The sequence below is a fragment of the Gavia stellata genome, chromosome 12 (assembly GCF_030936135.1).
Source record: "Gavia stellata isolate bGavSte3 chromosome 12, bGavSte3.hap2, whole genome shotgun sequence".
Classification (NCBI taxonomy): Eukaryota; Metazoa; Chordata; class Aves; order Gaviiformes; family Gaviidae; genus Gavia; species Gavia stellata.
Genome location: NC_082605.1, coordinates 23013057 through 23028413, shown reverse-complemented (window position 1 = coordinate 23028413; position 15357 = coordinate 23013057). Strand labels below are relative to the sequence as shown.

At 43.7% G+C, this 15357-nt stretch overlaps 1 protein-coding gene across 2 annotated transcripts in view; it reads right to left on the bottom strand.

Annotated features, from left to right (window-relative positions):
* The window catches only part of LOC104259239 (contactin-4), a 130380-nt gene that overhangs the window by 8431 nt on the left and 106592 nt on the right, over positions 1-15357 (bottom strand). For both annotated transcript variants that reach the window (XM_059823517.1, XM_059823516.1), the window contains 3 exons: positions 5962-6137; positions 3348-3465; positions 653-811 (listed from right to left, as the gene is read on the bottom strand). In XM_059823517.1, coding sequence (XP_059679500.1) covers positions 653-811; positions 3348-3465; positions 5962-6137 — 453 coding nt within the window. The remainder of the gene's footprint in view (positions 1-652; positions 812-3347; positions 3466-5961; positions 6138-15357) is intronic.

Below are 15357 nucleotides of genomic sequence, written 5' to 3'. Positions count from 1 at the left end.
AGGGACTAATGTAAATACAAGTGAACAAGGATTGACAACAGGATTTTTCTAACATTTTGTTAACTGCCAAAGAAGTAAAAGAGGTGGCATTAAAACATTGTGCTTTTAGCACAGAAATTCCCGCTATTAAAAGAGTTTCTCCTAAATTACTGCTTTTTGAAAACAAAGTGTCAAGACAATAGGTTTAAAGGGTTTTTATTTTTCTCTTTTTAAAACACAATGTTCCCTCTACTTAATGGTTACTGGAACAAAATTAACCTCTGACGGAATGAGCGATTACATCATGGGATTTTTCCCTCTATCAGGAAAATAATTCTACTTAAAGATAGGCCAGATGACACGGCTTGTCCCTGAGGGATGTCTTTATAGACCACAATTACTGTTGTGTATCTCCAGCGCAGCAACAAAAGATAGGAATTCATTCTGTTTTCTCTTAAACATTCATGAGAAAAATGGATGAGTAATAGCACTGACTGGACCCTAAATCTTTGGGTTGCCAAACGCCGAACTAGTTAATACGACCAGTGCTCTGCAGCCAGTGAAATTACTTTTCACTTCAGGGTGCAGAGCTGCTCCACTCGGCCCGTGCATGGGTCCTGATGGACGCGTTTTCCATTGGCGGAGCTCTTTGGGGACCAGGCGATGGACCTACCTGTGCTCACCGCTTGCCATCCCACCGAGAAGGGGGTCCTTGCTTGTACGACATACATTGTAATAGGGCTGTGGTTGTCTGCTCCTGGCCTCCAGGACAGCTGCGCGGTGGTGTCGGTGATTTCATCTATTGTCACAGCTTCTGGTGGACCTGGGGGACCTGTTGGGAGAATTACAGGAAAGCGGTGCTTGGAGCTTTGCGGTGACTTGAGGAAGGAGCGCTCTGGTCTTCCTCCCTTATGCAGGACGGAGGTAAGTGAGTCCCTGCGGAGCAGTTAACTGCAGCCCCAGCTGTGGTTTAGCAGCTCTCATCGCTTGGATGAGATTGGGAGGCATGGGAGCACAGAAACACGCAGATCACCAGCTTCACCCGCAGCCCCCAGGTGCCTCCATGGGAGCAGCAGTGCCGAGCTCCGCCGCATGCCTGAGCTACCCAACAGAGCAAGGCACTTGCCGCAGCGCTCGGGATCAGCTCTGCCGTCTCACGCCTGCTGCTTTAGGACTGGCCTATGTACACGTACAATTCTGGGCTGCACCTTGGATGCACCCAGAGGCTGGTGAAGAACGAAGGACCTGCCTGTAATGAGCATCGTGTCCGAGGGTGGACCAATACCTTCTGTTACACTGCTGAGTTCCTTTTAACCAGTAAAGCGCTGTAAGACATACTGATCAGAGAGAGGACATCTCTCCCGTATCATATGGCCATTGCTGTCAGTAGTGGTACCTGAGGCGAAATCTCTCCCCAAAAGCACCATCTCAAGCAAACTCTCCTCTTGCAATTCACTCTTTGGACTAAAATTGTTCTCATGTAATATTCAAAAAGCAGGACATGTTTAAATATCTAAAATACCCTGAAACCTTCCAATATCCTGTCTTTAAAATGAAAGTTTCAGCAGGTCTAGCCAGATTTAATTTCTCAGAAATTAAAAGTAAATTGTTTTGCTGGGGGGAGCAGACAGGCAACGCAGCGTCACGGAGCAGTCAGCTCCTTTGGTCCCCCACTGCAAGTTACACCAGAGAAATGAAACTTCATTGCAGCCATCACAAATTACTCCCACTGCTTGGCAGAGGCTGAAACAAACTGTCTTCACTTCATGTCCTGGAATAACCATGGTTATTCCCAACATTGCAGAATATACTTTGCAGGGTGCAGGCTACAGGAAAAAATTATCGGTTACTGATTTACCAAACATTTTTTGGCTGCTGACAGACACACGCTTCCCCTGTTCTGACAGCGTGAAAAAACCCCATCCTGAACAAGTGGGCTGATCTGCGTGTACCAGTGCCAAGGGTTACTTCTGTATGCCTGTGTTTGATATTCCCTGATTCCCTGACATAAATAACTGATTTTTATTCTAGCATCTAATCTCTTTATTATTTTGACATAACTCCAATATTTAAAAAACTTCTAAAGATTATTCTGGAGGCTCTATTTATGCACCAGCTATTCACCTCCCCCTCCAGTCTTGCAGCCCAGAGATATTTCCCAATTTTTACACAGCCGGTGAGACAGTTCAGTGCAGCCGTGGGACCACTGGTCTGGACAGACACGTCTCCGTTGATGTTTTTAGGGACTGACAAGATCAGTACTTTTACCATCATCAAGGGTCCTTTTCTTGTGAGAATTTAATGTTCCTCCTGTTTGTTTACAGAGCCAGCACTAAGGAAATTACCTAACCGAGGCGCCCATCAGCGGGCTGTTTTGAAATGTTTGTGCAAAACGAAAAAAAATTCATCTGAAATCATGCTGCAGCGAAAACACGAGAGTCAGCGTAGCGGGGAGCAACCTCCTGGGGAGGAGAGCAGCGGCTTCGCTGCCTCCAGGGGCCCAGCTCTTTGTACAGAACATGGCTAAGAACGTCTGCGTTCACACTGCTACGGGGAAAACGTGGTAAAAAGCACAACAATATTATGAGGATAACAGAAATGCCCAGCTACAGACAAGGGCACATTTCTCAATGGAAGTTCAGGGCCTATCTCACACATTTTACTCTGGCACAACTTTGATAAAGAGGGGATTTCTTACTTCTTTTTCATGCTCTCCTCCTTTCACTGAGTTGCCCGAGAACTTACATTACGCGGAGAACGTGCAAACTATGATTTTGCTGGGGTCTACGAGAACTGAGGGTAGCAGGTACAGAGCAGCACCAAAGTTTGCTTTCCTCAAAGCTAACAAGCAGGAAAATATGTACCATATTTATTGTAAGGATCCAGACTCAGGTTAACTAATTGCATCTCTGTTAAAGTCATACTTACAGATCACCTGTGTATGATAATGAACAGATCTCGAAATATCAGTGAAGTTACTAAATCATGTTTATTCTAGAAATGGAACAATATTGCTGGGCAGAAACGCAGTGAATAAGCTGGATACTGTTTCTGCTGCACAGTTCATCAAATAAATGAACTCAGTTGGTGCAAGTTTTGCATTCAGGACACGCACATGTACCAGTGTGTTTATCTGTGCTGCGTGTCTGTTGTATGAGTATGTGTATATGAAAGAATCTTTATATGCACTGTTTGAAAAGGTACCATAAACCCCAGTGCATACTTAGAGCTTATTTCTTAGATTAATGACAAGATGCTGGGACCCCAATGAATGTCTCCGAGCCCAGGAATTGTCTTACCGGCAGCAGAAGATAGGGAAAAAACCAAGCAATTTTACAACAACAACAACAGTAACAAAATTCAAATACCTCTTACAATCAGGTCTGCAGCAGCTGAGAGCTTGTCCACGCTTGTTTGCACCATGCAGACGTATTTCCCAGCATGCTTCAGCTGGATGCTTCTGATCATCAGATCACCAGCTGAATCCTGCTGATAAAGTAGGGAAAAGTGGTTACAATTACTTTTTAATGAGCGCTAAACATCATTATCACATGAAGGACACTGTGACTAATGGATTTACTTTACACTGGCTGATGAAAACATTAGTAATGCCAAGCCGTGGCCTATTAAAATGATGTGAGTCTGCCTTGAAGATAAGAGCGGGAGTGTTTCTAAAATTACGGCTCCTACAAGGGGCAGGGGAGCCTGGTTTGGGTCCGTGACGCAGCTTCCCCATTAAAACAATGTGACAAAGCTTATGTAGGACAGGTTCGCTCCGATTCCTCTGTTGTCTCTGCGGATATCCAATTTATAGCCCCTCTGGTATTCAGATGCCCAAGCTGTGCCTACATCTCTTTCCTAAGTGAAAACCAGCCCGAACTATGAGACATCTGCAATGGTTTCATGGCTTTGTATTACGGCCAGCATTTTGATTGCCCAGTGTTTTTGTGCGAAAGATCACGAGAACAGCACTCTCCGAGGAAATCTTGCATCACCTAACAGCGGTAATTTGTTTTCCAAACACCAAGTGCATGTCTGATTAACTGTTGAAGAGAACTAATCAGGTTTCTGTATGTATAGGAGCTGAAAACTCCCTTTGAATTTTTCTCTGGACACAAAGCATTCGAGACATTAGAAATCTCGGGGTAACCTTGTGCTTGTGGCTTTCTGACTGAAGAATATTAATAAAGTTTGTAATTTTAGCTTTGCAGCCCAATCAGGCGCAGTTGCTGGGAAGAGCCGTCGCTGCTGGTGTGCGCCCTAGGCATCAATCTTTAAGTGCAAATTTGAATGATTTTTTTGTAGGGATAACAGCAAGGCTTGTAAATTGTATATCCTTTTCCTTTCAGCATTAAATTCCACTCCTGACAAATGTAAACACGGACCGCCAATCTGCCTGAAACCCAGCGGAGCGTGTGGCTCTGTAAAACCTCCCGTAGAGCAACACGCAAAACCCCCCCAGTTTTCTACCTCTGCTGAAAATTCGGTGCATTTCTTTCCTTCTTTTTCTTGCTACCTTCACCCAATAAAGGTGGAAAAAAATCCATCAGGAAGGATGAGAAAACATTTTTTATCTGCAAGTAAGTTAGAAATTAAACTCTCCCAAGTCCTGCCTAATACGCAACAGGCTAAATTAGATGAAATCTGAACTGTGAAGGAAAACATTATGGTTACAAAGGAAAGCAAGCTTTTTACCCATCTTCCAGACATAGCCTGTGAAATGGCTGCTCCTTTTTCAGCAAAAAATATCTGGAGATGATTTTTGGTCAGAAGAATGGCATGAGAAGCTGGGGCAGGTCTGACAGACGTGCTACCTCCTCGTGTGGACCCCCTTTCTAACCGACGGCGTCCTGAGGTACCTCCTCTAGCACTGACCTTCTCCGAATCCCAAAATTCATGCCACAACATCTTCAGGAGATCTAAAACTACCAGGAAAGCTGAAACAACCTGCCCTTTACACCTGAGGGAAAAGCAGAGCAGATCAAGCAGGGAGGGACCAGCCCAGGTGCCCGTACCTTGCTGTGGGCTCTCCGGTCCTAAACCTTCCTGGAGAGGCAGAAAATGGCAAATGACCCGAGCAGATTTTCTCCTCTCCTAACGACGGAAAGTAATTCCTACCTTCACTACCTTTTCTTCCCTGTACCCGCCACTTGATCGTGGTCTTGAACAACAGCAGTGGCTAGGGCTGTATTTAATGGGCAGTAACCATCATTTCACACCTGACTTCTCCTAGCTATCGGACTTCCATGAACATGATCTTTTCAACCTTCAAATAAACAATTCTTTGGACATTGCAAAAATTTGCATTCTCCGTGGGTACTGACTGAGTTTCCCATAAACAACCAACCAACCAACCCACCCAAAGATACTGATGTGACATTGCCAGGAAACGTGCACAGATAACACTGAAAAGAAATGGCACCTCTGACGGTCAGTGATGTTTGTAATACTATGTGGGTTATTTTGTGTAGAGGAAAAATACTTATTCTAAGCATGTGGTCACAAGAGGAGGACACAGACAGAGACAGATAAACATGCCAATAAACACTGCCTGAACAAATTTGAGAATATCCTCTGATTTCCTGCTATTTTCTGTCTAAATACAAAGTTCTACAATTGTTATATTTTACATTTCTTTTACTGTTACAGCCAGAGAAAAAATATTACGGACTGCTTCCTTAAATGAGGAGGCTGTTTTTTGCAACGAGAAAACATATTATAGGTCTTCTGACATACATCCCACTGCAACGTGAACGCATCGTTCGTGTGAGCAGATTTAAGTCATGTCATTAAGAAATTAAAACAATTCTACACCAACTATAATGAAGTAGTACACTGGGAATATTCACACTCAAGTCTGTAGGACACAAGGTAACACCTCCTGTTATTAACTTTGTCAAGTCCATTCCTTCTATTAGTAGCCCTTTTCCATGTTATCTACTGTTACTTCAGTGAGGAGATTGCTTTAGTATTAATACTTACCCCTCCGACTCTTTCAAAGTGATCCCCATCTTTTTCAAAGTCTATCAGGTGTCCATTAAACGACCAGGTAAACACGATATCTAGCGAGTGATCGTGAGATACCTGACAAGGCAAGACAATGCTTTCTCCAACAGTGACATCCATGCTGAAAGGCGACACCATAACCCGGGTTGGATCTACAAACAACAAAGAAAACACAGGGGAAAACAAAAAGCATTAATTCTGTCCTCCAGAGACATGGAGAGACATGTGGAGCTGGAAAAGATCCTAAGCAGTCTACCACAACCGCAGCATTGCCCCCAGAGCTCGAGAAATTTGCACTGATCCCTTAGGAAGATCCTTAATGCAACAAGTGAACTATCACATCTTTGGTTTTATCCTCTGATACCTTCCTCTTTTTGTTAATAAATCCTCCAGAATCCTCTTCTAGCCACCATCCAGATGAACAAGGAGAAAAGAATAGGCTGGAAAAGAGTGCAGCAGGTCGGAAAGGCTTGGTAACATTTTTTGAAAGAGCCTGGAGATCAGAGATTATTTTATTTGAACCTTCTTACTTCAAAGATTTGTTTCACAGTCATACATTGCGCACCATGGTTATCAAAAAAACTTATTTTGTTGTTCCTAAATTAAATGTTGCCCTAAGAAAACTTTCTCAATGTAAAACCTCCAAACCTGGAATGAAGAAGGGTATATTAAAAACATGAGCGATATCTGCTCGGACCTGGAAAGGGAAAGATTAGACTAACATTATTGTTGTATCTTAGTTTATTGAAAACTCAGTGTTTGTTTAGAATACTGGCCATGTTCTCTGCCCAATGGATGGTTTCACATTTTAAATCCAGGTAGTTTTCTTTGTGTGAGGAGGGCCCACATAAAGAATAAGTATAAATGATGAGCGATACCATCGAAACCTTTTACACCACACAACCCAAACCTCTGCCCCAGTAAGCCAAGTCCTGTAGTAATGTCAGACACAGGGGTTTTGGGGTAAGACGTGGCTCTGGGTGTAGGAACCCCTCTGCCTGACGTGGAGCTGATTTGCGTCAGTTAGTAGGTCAGACTGACTCACATTTTAGGACCTCTGTGGTCTTACAGGAGATGTCACTGACCCGCTGAACAAGAACTGAGCAAGTATTTTGGGGAGGTGAAGCGGAAGAAAGGTGCGAAAGGGCATTGTCCTAAACACGACATTTCCCAAGGAAAGCCCCCAAACCTGCGGGTATCTGTCACGGAGCAAGTTCTGTCTGTTAAACACGGGCAGCAGCACGTACCAGCTCCACCTTGAGCTTCAGGACTAATCCCTTATTCACAGCTGGAGTTCACATGGATACTTTACCGCTGGTTTAATTGTCTATTTTTCACTTTAGTCGCGCAGTGCGAACAAAATGGTGGCACAGAAAGATGAGCCATGGCACATTATGCAGACTTCAGCTCCTCATCTGTGCCCGTGAATTCCCTCTGCCTCTAAAGCTAACATTTGTCTTTCATTTCTGTTGACAAAAATGCCTTAATTTTTTTCTACAAGGCCTCAGAGGAAATTAAAAGGAGAAAAAATATTGTTTAACAATGAGACCAAAAGTCTGAAATTCATCTACAAATAGATATTTTTGCTTATTCCAAAAGTCTATTCTGCACAGCTGTCATGCTAAAATACTATGGGCATTATTCATTCTCTGGTACGTGAAACCAAAATCTTAACTACTTCTTCCAGGGCCTATTGTCTGACTGCTTAATTCTCTGCTAAAATAATAAGGACACAGCAACAAAGATATGTATGGGCAGAACTACTCACTGAAATTCAGGGGATGCGAAGCTGTTCCTGGGCTTTCAAAGACCTTACCAAAAGTGTACAGGAGGTGGTGTGAAAGGTTTCATCGCTGACTATATAGGCGGCAGATCAAGTCCTCGGGGGCTTGGCTGCATTATCTTGGACAAATTTAATTCCTCTATATTTTGGTTTCACTTCTAAAAAAATGGAGTAACCCTTAGCAGAACCACAGTAGATGTTATGAAGCTTAACTAATTAATAAAAGTAAAATATTTTAAGTTTCTCAGAAGAAAAGCAGTATAAGTTACTAAAATAATGTTGAATTCTTGCCTAGACTTATGACATTGTTTTTGATTATAACTGATGTGATCAGGACTTTACAGTCACTTGGGACTGATACTACTGAAACTCAAGAAGACCCGGAGCATCCCAAGCTCAGGATGCCACAGAAACGCCCGTACCTGCAGTGGGGCTGAGGCACAGAATCTCTTACTGAAAATCCTTTCAGCATCAGAAGTTCATCCTCTGCCCAGCTCAAGCCCGTATGAAATACATATGAAGGACATGACTCTGAGATGAAATGGGTGCCTCCCACAAAGCCCTGAGCTCTCTTACATGAGTCCCGTAAGGATCCCTGTAAGCCATGGTCCTTAACAAGTGTTTGCTGTAGCTAACCCTCGCCTCCACAGCACTTTCTGCAAGAGGTGAGAAGTCCGCATCATAAATCTGATTCTTCCCGCTGCAATGCACACAGTTTATAAACATATAAAGAATGAAACATGGGTGTTTGCTAAAGCCCTGTTTTCCAGAGCAGCTCAGCACAGCTCCTGTGGACGCCGTAGGAACTGCAAGTGCCTGGTGCCTCCGAAAACCAGGCCCCCAGGTTTCAATGCAATCATGTCAAGGAGCATTGCGATCTAATAGCCGAACACACCAGGTTACAGGAACGGCTGATACAGCTCGGTGACGAACGATGCGCAGGGAGGGCTCTGACCCCAGCCGTGCTCAGCAGGAGCGCGAGCCCCAGCACTGCACTTTACAAATCACCCCAAGGAGAATGCTTACCCATCTCTTCTCAAGGACTGGGAAAGCTGAAAAACAAAACCATCCCCACCCCCCCTTTAATAGCGCTAGCAGAGCAGCAAACGGAAAATGTTGTTCAGAAGCCAACTGAGGGCAGCCGAGTGTAGACACACCTCGGCCACACGCGGCCAAGTGGGAATCAAAATTATCAGATCTGCCTTTTCAAAACCTGTAACATCAGGCACTTTTTAAATTACGGCAAGCGCTTTAACGATACCAGAATCGTGTTGGTCAGCATCCAAGTCAAAAATAAAAAACAATGATTGTTTTTTTCTGAGCTAGCTGCTCATTTATTTATTGTCCACTTGCAAGGCAAGAGAGGCAGTCCAGGGAGACAGATACTACAGGAGAGCTGATCTTACTGCTCTGTTACTGTCCTGTCCCCCTAAGCACAGGTTATTTTCCTTAGATGTCTTTGCTTAGTAAGGGCACTATTACCAAGGACAGTCAATTAAAAAAAAAAAATTGTGATTTTGGTGATATCTTGAGATGATATTCACCTTTGGAGCACTCTGGTGCGTTTTGAGATAGTTTTAAAAATAAGGCTGAAAGATTCAGTCGCAGATAAGGGGTAAGAATTTTTATTAGTAGCATCACCCCTTAGAGCTGCCTGCAGGTTTCTGAGCCCTCCGCAGAGGGACGCGGTGCCTGGCACTGCCCAGCTCTCCCGCAGAATGAAGAGGCAAAAAGCAAGCAAAATTGTCCTTGGTCACTTCTGAGAAAGTTCGTCTGGCATTACTGAGAAGTTTTTGGAGGAGAACTAAGTGGCTAGTGCATGCCAGCGGGAACACTCTCAGGGGATGAAAAGCCCTCTGTCATCAGGAGGGAAAATAATCAGGTTTTTAGTCTCAAATAGGAAACGGGGAGAAAAATAACTACACTGTACATGCAAACATATTCAGTAGGTGTCCTTTAGCTACAGCAAATGCAGCGACAGCAGACGTGAGCGAGTTTACATTGACCTAGGCTTGGCTTTGCTACAGAGGAAGAGGAGAGCTTTCTGGCACAGCCCCGAGAGGGGCAGGAGCAAGGCAGGGCTTACGGCCTGTGCTGGGACCTACCTTCTGCAGACTGGTTGTGCTTTGTCTGTAGGTGTCACTGACGGCTCGGGGAAGGCGGAAAGCTCCCTCTCAGCCTTCCTTTCATGGTGGTATTTTCAGGAGCATGCTTTTTGTATGACAGAAACGGCACTTTTTTGTTTTACATGCAGTTTTCCTTGCACGGCAGCCAGGCTGGCAGCTCACGGAGTGGCTCGGCTTGCAGCTTGTCATCAGAGGCGAGATGGTTCGAGCAGCGTGAAAGCTCATGGGGATGGTCCTCAGCTGGAGCAGACCTGCACTGCAGCACGGGACAGCTCTGGATGCCACCGCCATCGGCCCTGGCCTCCCTAGCAGGGTGCACTGAGGCTATCTGAGCTTTTCTCACCTGTTTTTGTCCTGTGTTACATCCCTTAGTTATACTGCTGCAGCATATCGCAGAGAATTTGTTGTATTTCTGACTGATTTAATGTATTCGGTTTATATTACGAGAGATTTTAACAGCTTTCTTGCTAGCTTTCAGTTTGTTAGAAGAGACAGAACTGAGCAGCACTTTCCCTCTGTAGGAAGGCTGTAATTGCTTCGCTTTGTCCCTTGTCCCCTGCTAAAGGGAACCTGACATTAGCTGTTAGTGCCGCCTGCGTTTCGTGTCTCGTTTCGGGAAGCTGTGATGCATTTCCCAGCCGCAAACCAGCAGGCTGCAGACATCGCGGGTATGGTCTGAGGGCAACAATTATCCAATCTGAAAAGAAATCATCCCACCCTGATTTTCAACTGATTGGGTGTCTATTAGGAGGGATTACTTGTTTAGGGTAAACAGCACACAGTGCTATGTTGTGTCACAGAATCACAAAGGTTGGAAAAGACCTGTAAAACCATCAAGTCCAACCATCACCCCAACCCCACCATGCCCACTAAACCATGTCCCGCAGTGCCACGTCCACACGTTCCTTGAACACCTCCAGGGATGGTGACTCCACCACCTCCCTGGGCAGCCTCTTCCAATGCTTCACCGCTCTCTCAGGGAAGGAATTTTTCCCAATATCCAGCCTAAATCTCCTCTGGCACAACGTGAGGCCATTTCCTCTTGTCCTATCCCTTGTCACTTGGGAGAAGAGACCAACACCCACCTCCCCACAACCCCCTTTCAGGCAGTTGCAGAGAGCGATGAGGTCTCCCCTCAGCCTCCTCTTCTCCAGACTGAACAACCCCAGCTCCCTCAGCTGCTCCTCATCAGACTTGTGCTCCAGACCCCTCACCAGCTCCGTCGCCCTTCTCTGGACATGTATTGATCGTATTGATCTGGAGGACATGACACAGAGGGACACAATCTACAGTGGCACAACATAAGCGACATAAAATGAATCAGAGACTGACACTCAGAGATAATGCTTTTTTAAAAAAAAAAAAATAGGTCATTCCAGAGCATGCGAGTATCTTTTGAATGAGACAAGAGGACCAGGGCAAAGCAAGAAGCGTTGTCACATATATTGTGCCCATCAGCAAGGTTTCAACTGACCGGGGGGTTTTTTGACCCAGAGACAGGCAGACCTGTCTGCCTTAGATGGCTACTCGGCATCCTGTGTCCAAATGTGCTCCTTTCCAATTTGGCTCAGCTGTGGAGGCTGAGGAGGGAAGGGATTCAGCAACGCTAATAACTGCAGTGCCTTTCATTTAAGGATATCAAAGTGCTTAGTAAACAATGAGATATGCTTTGCCAGCCCTGGCTGTTGAAGGAATATAGAGTGTTTTACTATAATAAAAGATTGAACTGTAACACGGCTCAGGAGATACAGCTCCTGTTGTTGGCCTCAAATCAGTGGAATTGAGCATCTCAGAGACTGATTACAAAGAAGGAGATAATGTCAGCATTTCCTATGCTGGTTTCTGAAACCTGTGCGCCTAATACCTAAATGCTTATTTAGACATCTATCCCGGCATAGAGGAGGAGGTCAAAGGAGAATGAAGAGAAGGGAATACTCAGGTTTTGACATTTTTATCCAGGGTAAAAAACTGAAGAAATCAGAACTTTCCCCCAAAACTTAATGGTGCCTTCAGACTGTTCTGCTTGCAAGGGAAATTTTCCAAGATCTTGCAAGGGCTTATTCCTACCTTTCTTCTCCCAGCCTTGCCCGTTTCACTTTACCCAAGATCTGTTTGCACTTTCATGCTGCTAGCTTTGGTTAATGGAAGCTAATGGAAATTTTGTAAAAGATCCTCCATTGAAGGTCTACAGTACACATCCCTCTCCCCTTTACTCTTCTGCCTAAATAGGAAAAGTCTGTTGTAAATATTCATGGCTTTGGAAGGGAAAGTATTGCAAATGGACACAAATCAGCTAGTGAAAACTGCAACAGTTGCTTAGGGACAGAAGAAACATGGACCGGTTCTTTAAGTGGAAAAAAAAAAGCAGTGTTTGTTTTTGCTGAGGGATGTGTACATTTTCTTCAAGTATATAAAAAATATTAGCATCCCACCTATTACACTCGGAGGGCACGACTGAGTTAAACAGCAGCGAGCATTTCAGACGCGTAACAGCCAGAGCGGCTGCTGCAGAATGCAGAGAGGAGGACATTTATTCCAGGCTGGACAAGAGGAGACCTTACAGACCAAAGCCATTTCAGCATACGATGCTCTGGCTCTCTGCATCATGTACTGTGAGAGGAGCATGCCAGGGCATCTATTAGCTGTTTAATGAAAGCCAGTGTGGATGACAAGGTAATTTCAGGTTCAAGCATGAATGCTCAAGTGCAAGAGTTTATGTTCAACTACCAGATGCTTCAAACAAGCACCTAAGACAAAGGCAAGCGATGCCAAGCAGACACGGCTGCATCCAACGCAAGAGAAAACGGACAGAGCGCTGCTTTTCCTCGGGCTGAATTTCCATTTGCGTTGCTGATGTTCCTTATGTGGACCTAGGCAGATAAGCAGTAGTTTCAAGTTTGATTAACTATTTAACTACCTAATTCTCTTAAACAGCCATTAGTGTTACCATGTTAAAGATCCACCGACATTTTTTACTTATCCGCATAAACCATTTCATGTCCAAGATTTTAAAACTGGGTTTTCTTGTAGATAAACTATAACTCGAGTATTTGGGACTCGCTTTTTCTCTTTTTGGAATACCAGCATGTTTATTGTTTTAATTTTGTTTTTTATCAGAGGGAGTTAATAAATGCATTGCAGATCAATGTCCTCTATTTGCAATGACATTTTACATTATTGTATTGATTTCAAGGCAAATCATGTCTGGAGATGATAAAACTCAATCTTGGAGGTAGCATCATCTGTCTTCTATGAGCACCCAAAAAAGCAAAGTCCAATACATAAATCATCAAATGTTTCTTTCTCTTTTATTTGAGAATGAAACATTTATCCAAGGCCATAAAGTCAAAAGCATCTGAGACTTGAGGACTGCCTGAACTTCTGGGAGCTCTTACTGCTCTGGGCACCATCAGACACTACGAGAAACGCTGAAGAGAGGAAAATACAACCCTGAACTGAAGAGATTACTAACTGGCGAATAACTAAAGACATAGTACGAATTAGCATAGCAAACTACAGCTATCTTGATAGATTGTTTGAGTGCTTCAGGGGGCATGGCCAAAATTAAGATTAAAAAGAAATGGGGAAAGGCTAAGTATTTACAATATTTGGCCTTTACAGTATCACAGACGTGAGCTGTGATGAGTCACATATATGCTTTCAGGAACAGGCACATGGCTCTTATGCCAATATAACTTTTCCATATAATCAGCTATTATACATGTGCTCTTGCAAGACAAGTAACTGATTTATAAGGCACATTTCTTAATAGAAAATTTTGCAGCACTTACAGTATCCTCTGGTGTGTACTATGGTAGCTCAGCCTAATAAAATGTAATCTTATTAAAAGCAAAAGGGACACTATCAGTTTAGAAAAGGGAATTTAGGCTTGGGACTAAAGTCGCTTTTCTGATTTTAGAAACACATGTGGTTAGTAGTCTAGATCTTTCCATGTAATCAGGCAGCACTGATCTTCGGCAACGAAGGCAGTGATATATGGCCATGCATTTAACGGGGATTAGGGAAAGGAGGGGTGGAACGCTTGACCTTTCCTGGAAGAGCGGCAGCTCTGATTCAGCAATATACTTGGTTGAGCTGGGCATTTAGGACACACTAAAATTGCTTTCCTGAAAGAGGATCCTTATCTTGCAGTTCACTTGGCTTAAATCTTGCCATATCGGAACCACAGTGGTGTGGGGGACATGCAATTATTTTTAGATAGGTGCTTCAGCACGTCGCATGAGCCCCTTTCTCTTAGGAAGCCTCTTGTTTTCTGTTAGTGTGGGCATGTTTTTTTTAAGAGGGAAGTTTAGATGTTGTTCCTTGTGACTGCACTCCTAAGTAACCTGTCCGTCTAGCTGCTGAAGACTCCCTTTCAAGAATGGCAGTTTCCTTCTCAGCTTCATTCAGAGCTGAACTGCAGTCGAGGTGAAAGTTATTAACATATTTCTTAAACTGACATTGAAAAAGAGCTTCCCACAGATTGAAAACTGTCTAAACTTGATGTAAGAGTCTCCCTCCCAGGAATTAATGCCTCCCACCTCCCAGACAGGGACCAGGCAGTCAATCAAGGGACTGCATTTCTGCATACTCAAATATGCATTCTTTGTGTGGCTGAATAATAAATGACGGTTAATTTAAATCTGAAAACACATTAAGAATGGAATTGCATCAAAGGATACTGGGGTGGGATGTGCCATTGTAGCAAATTCAAAGACAAAATATATGAAAATACACCCACTCCACTGAGAGTACAGAGAGTGTTACTTAAATAACAAGAGGGCACAATACTTCATTTTAACCTCCATTTTACCTAGTGCAATGCAATCTTACCAAATCAAGCTCTCTCCATACAATTGTGAAAATGAAAATCCTATGTAATGGGGTCTGGAAATGACAATCAAATCTGTCACTCATAGAAATCTGTACTTGCTCTTTATAGCAGCATGCAACAGTGTCTGATTACACTACAAAACCCAAACACCTTCTCTATCTCTTTGCATTTCACACTGAAATAAAAGCCACTTCACTTCAGAGGTGCCTTCAATGAAATCGGTATATTTGACAAATGACTGAACCGCTTGTGACATGCTTTATAGATAACCCAGTGAATTCAAGGTGTCACCTTTTGTGGGCTATTGATTGCAACTAGCTGATATCCATCTTTTCAAGTATAGAATAATCCACTGTCATTGCAAAAATGATGGCCATCTTACAGAGAAGGTTAATCAGATACAGGAGAAATCATAGCTAATCTTTGATAAATTGCAAGTCACTCAAGGATCAATCACCGTTCTTGTAACACAAGCCACAGGTAATTGTGCAAATGTAACGCCATACAGTTTGCCGTACAGCCCATGTACACAGTGGCCAACAGCATTTTGCCCCTTTGAACAGTTTAGCCTGCTGACATGGTTGATTTATGGGTCTCTTAAATATGTTTGGAATAGTAATGACCATAAA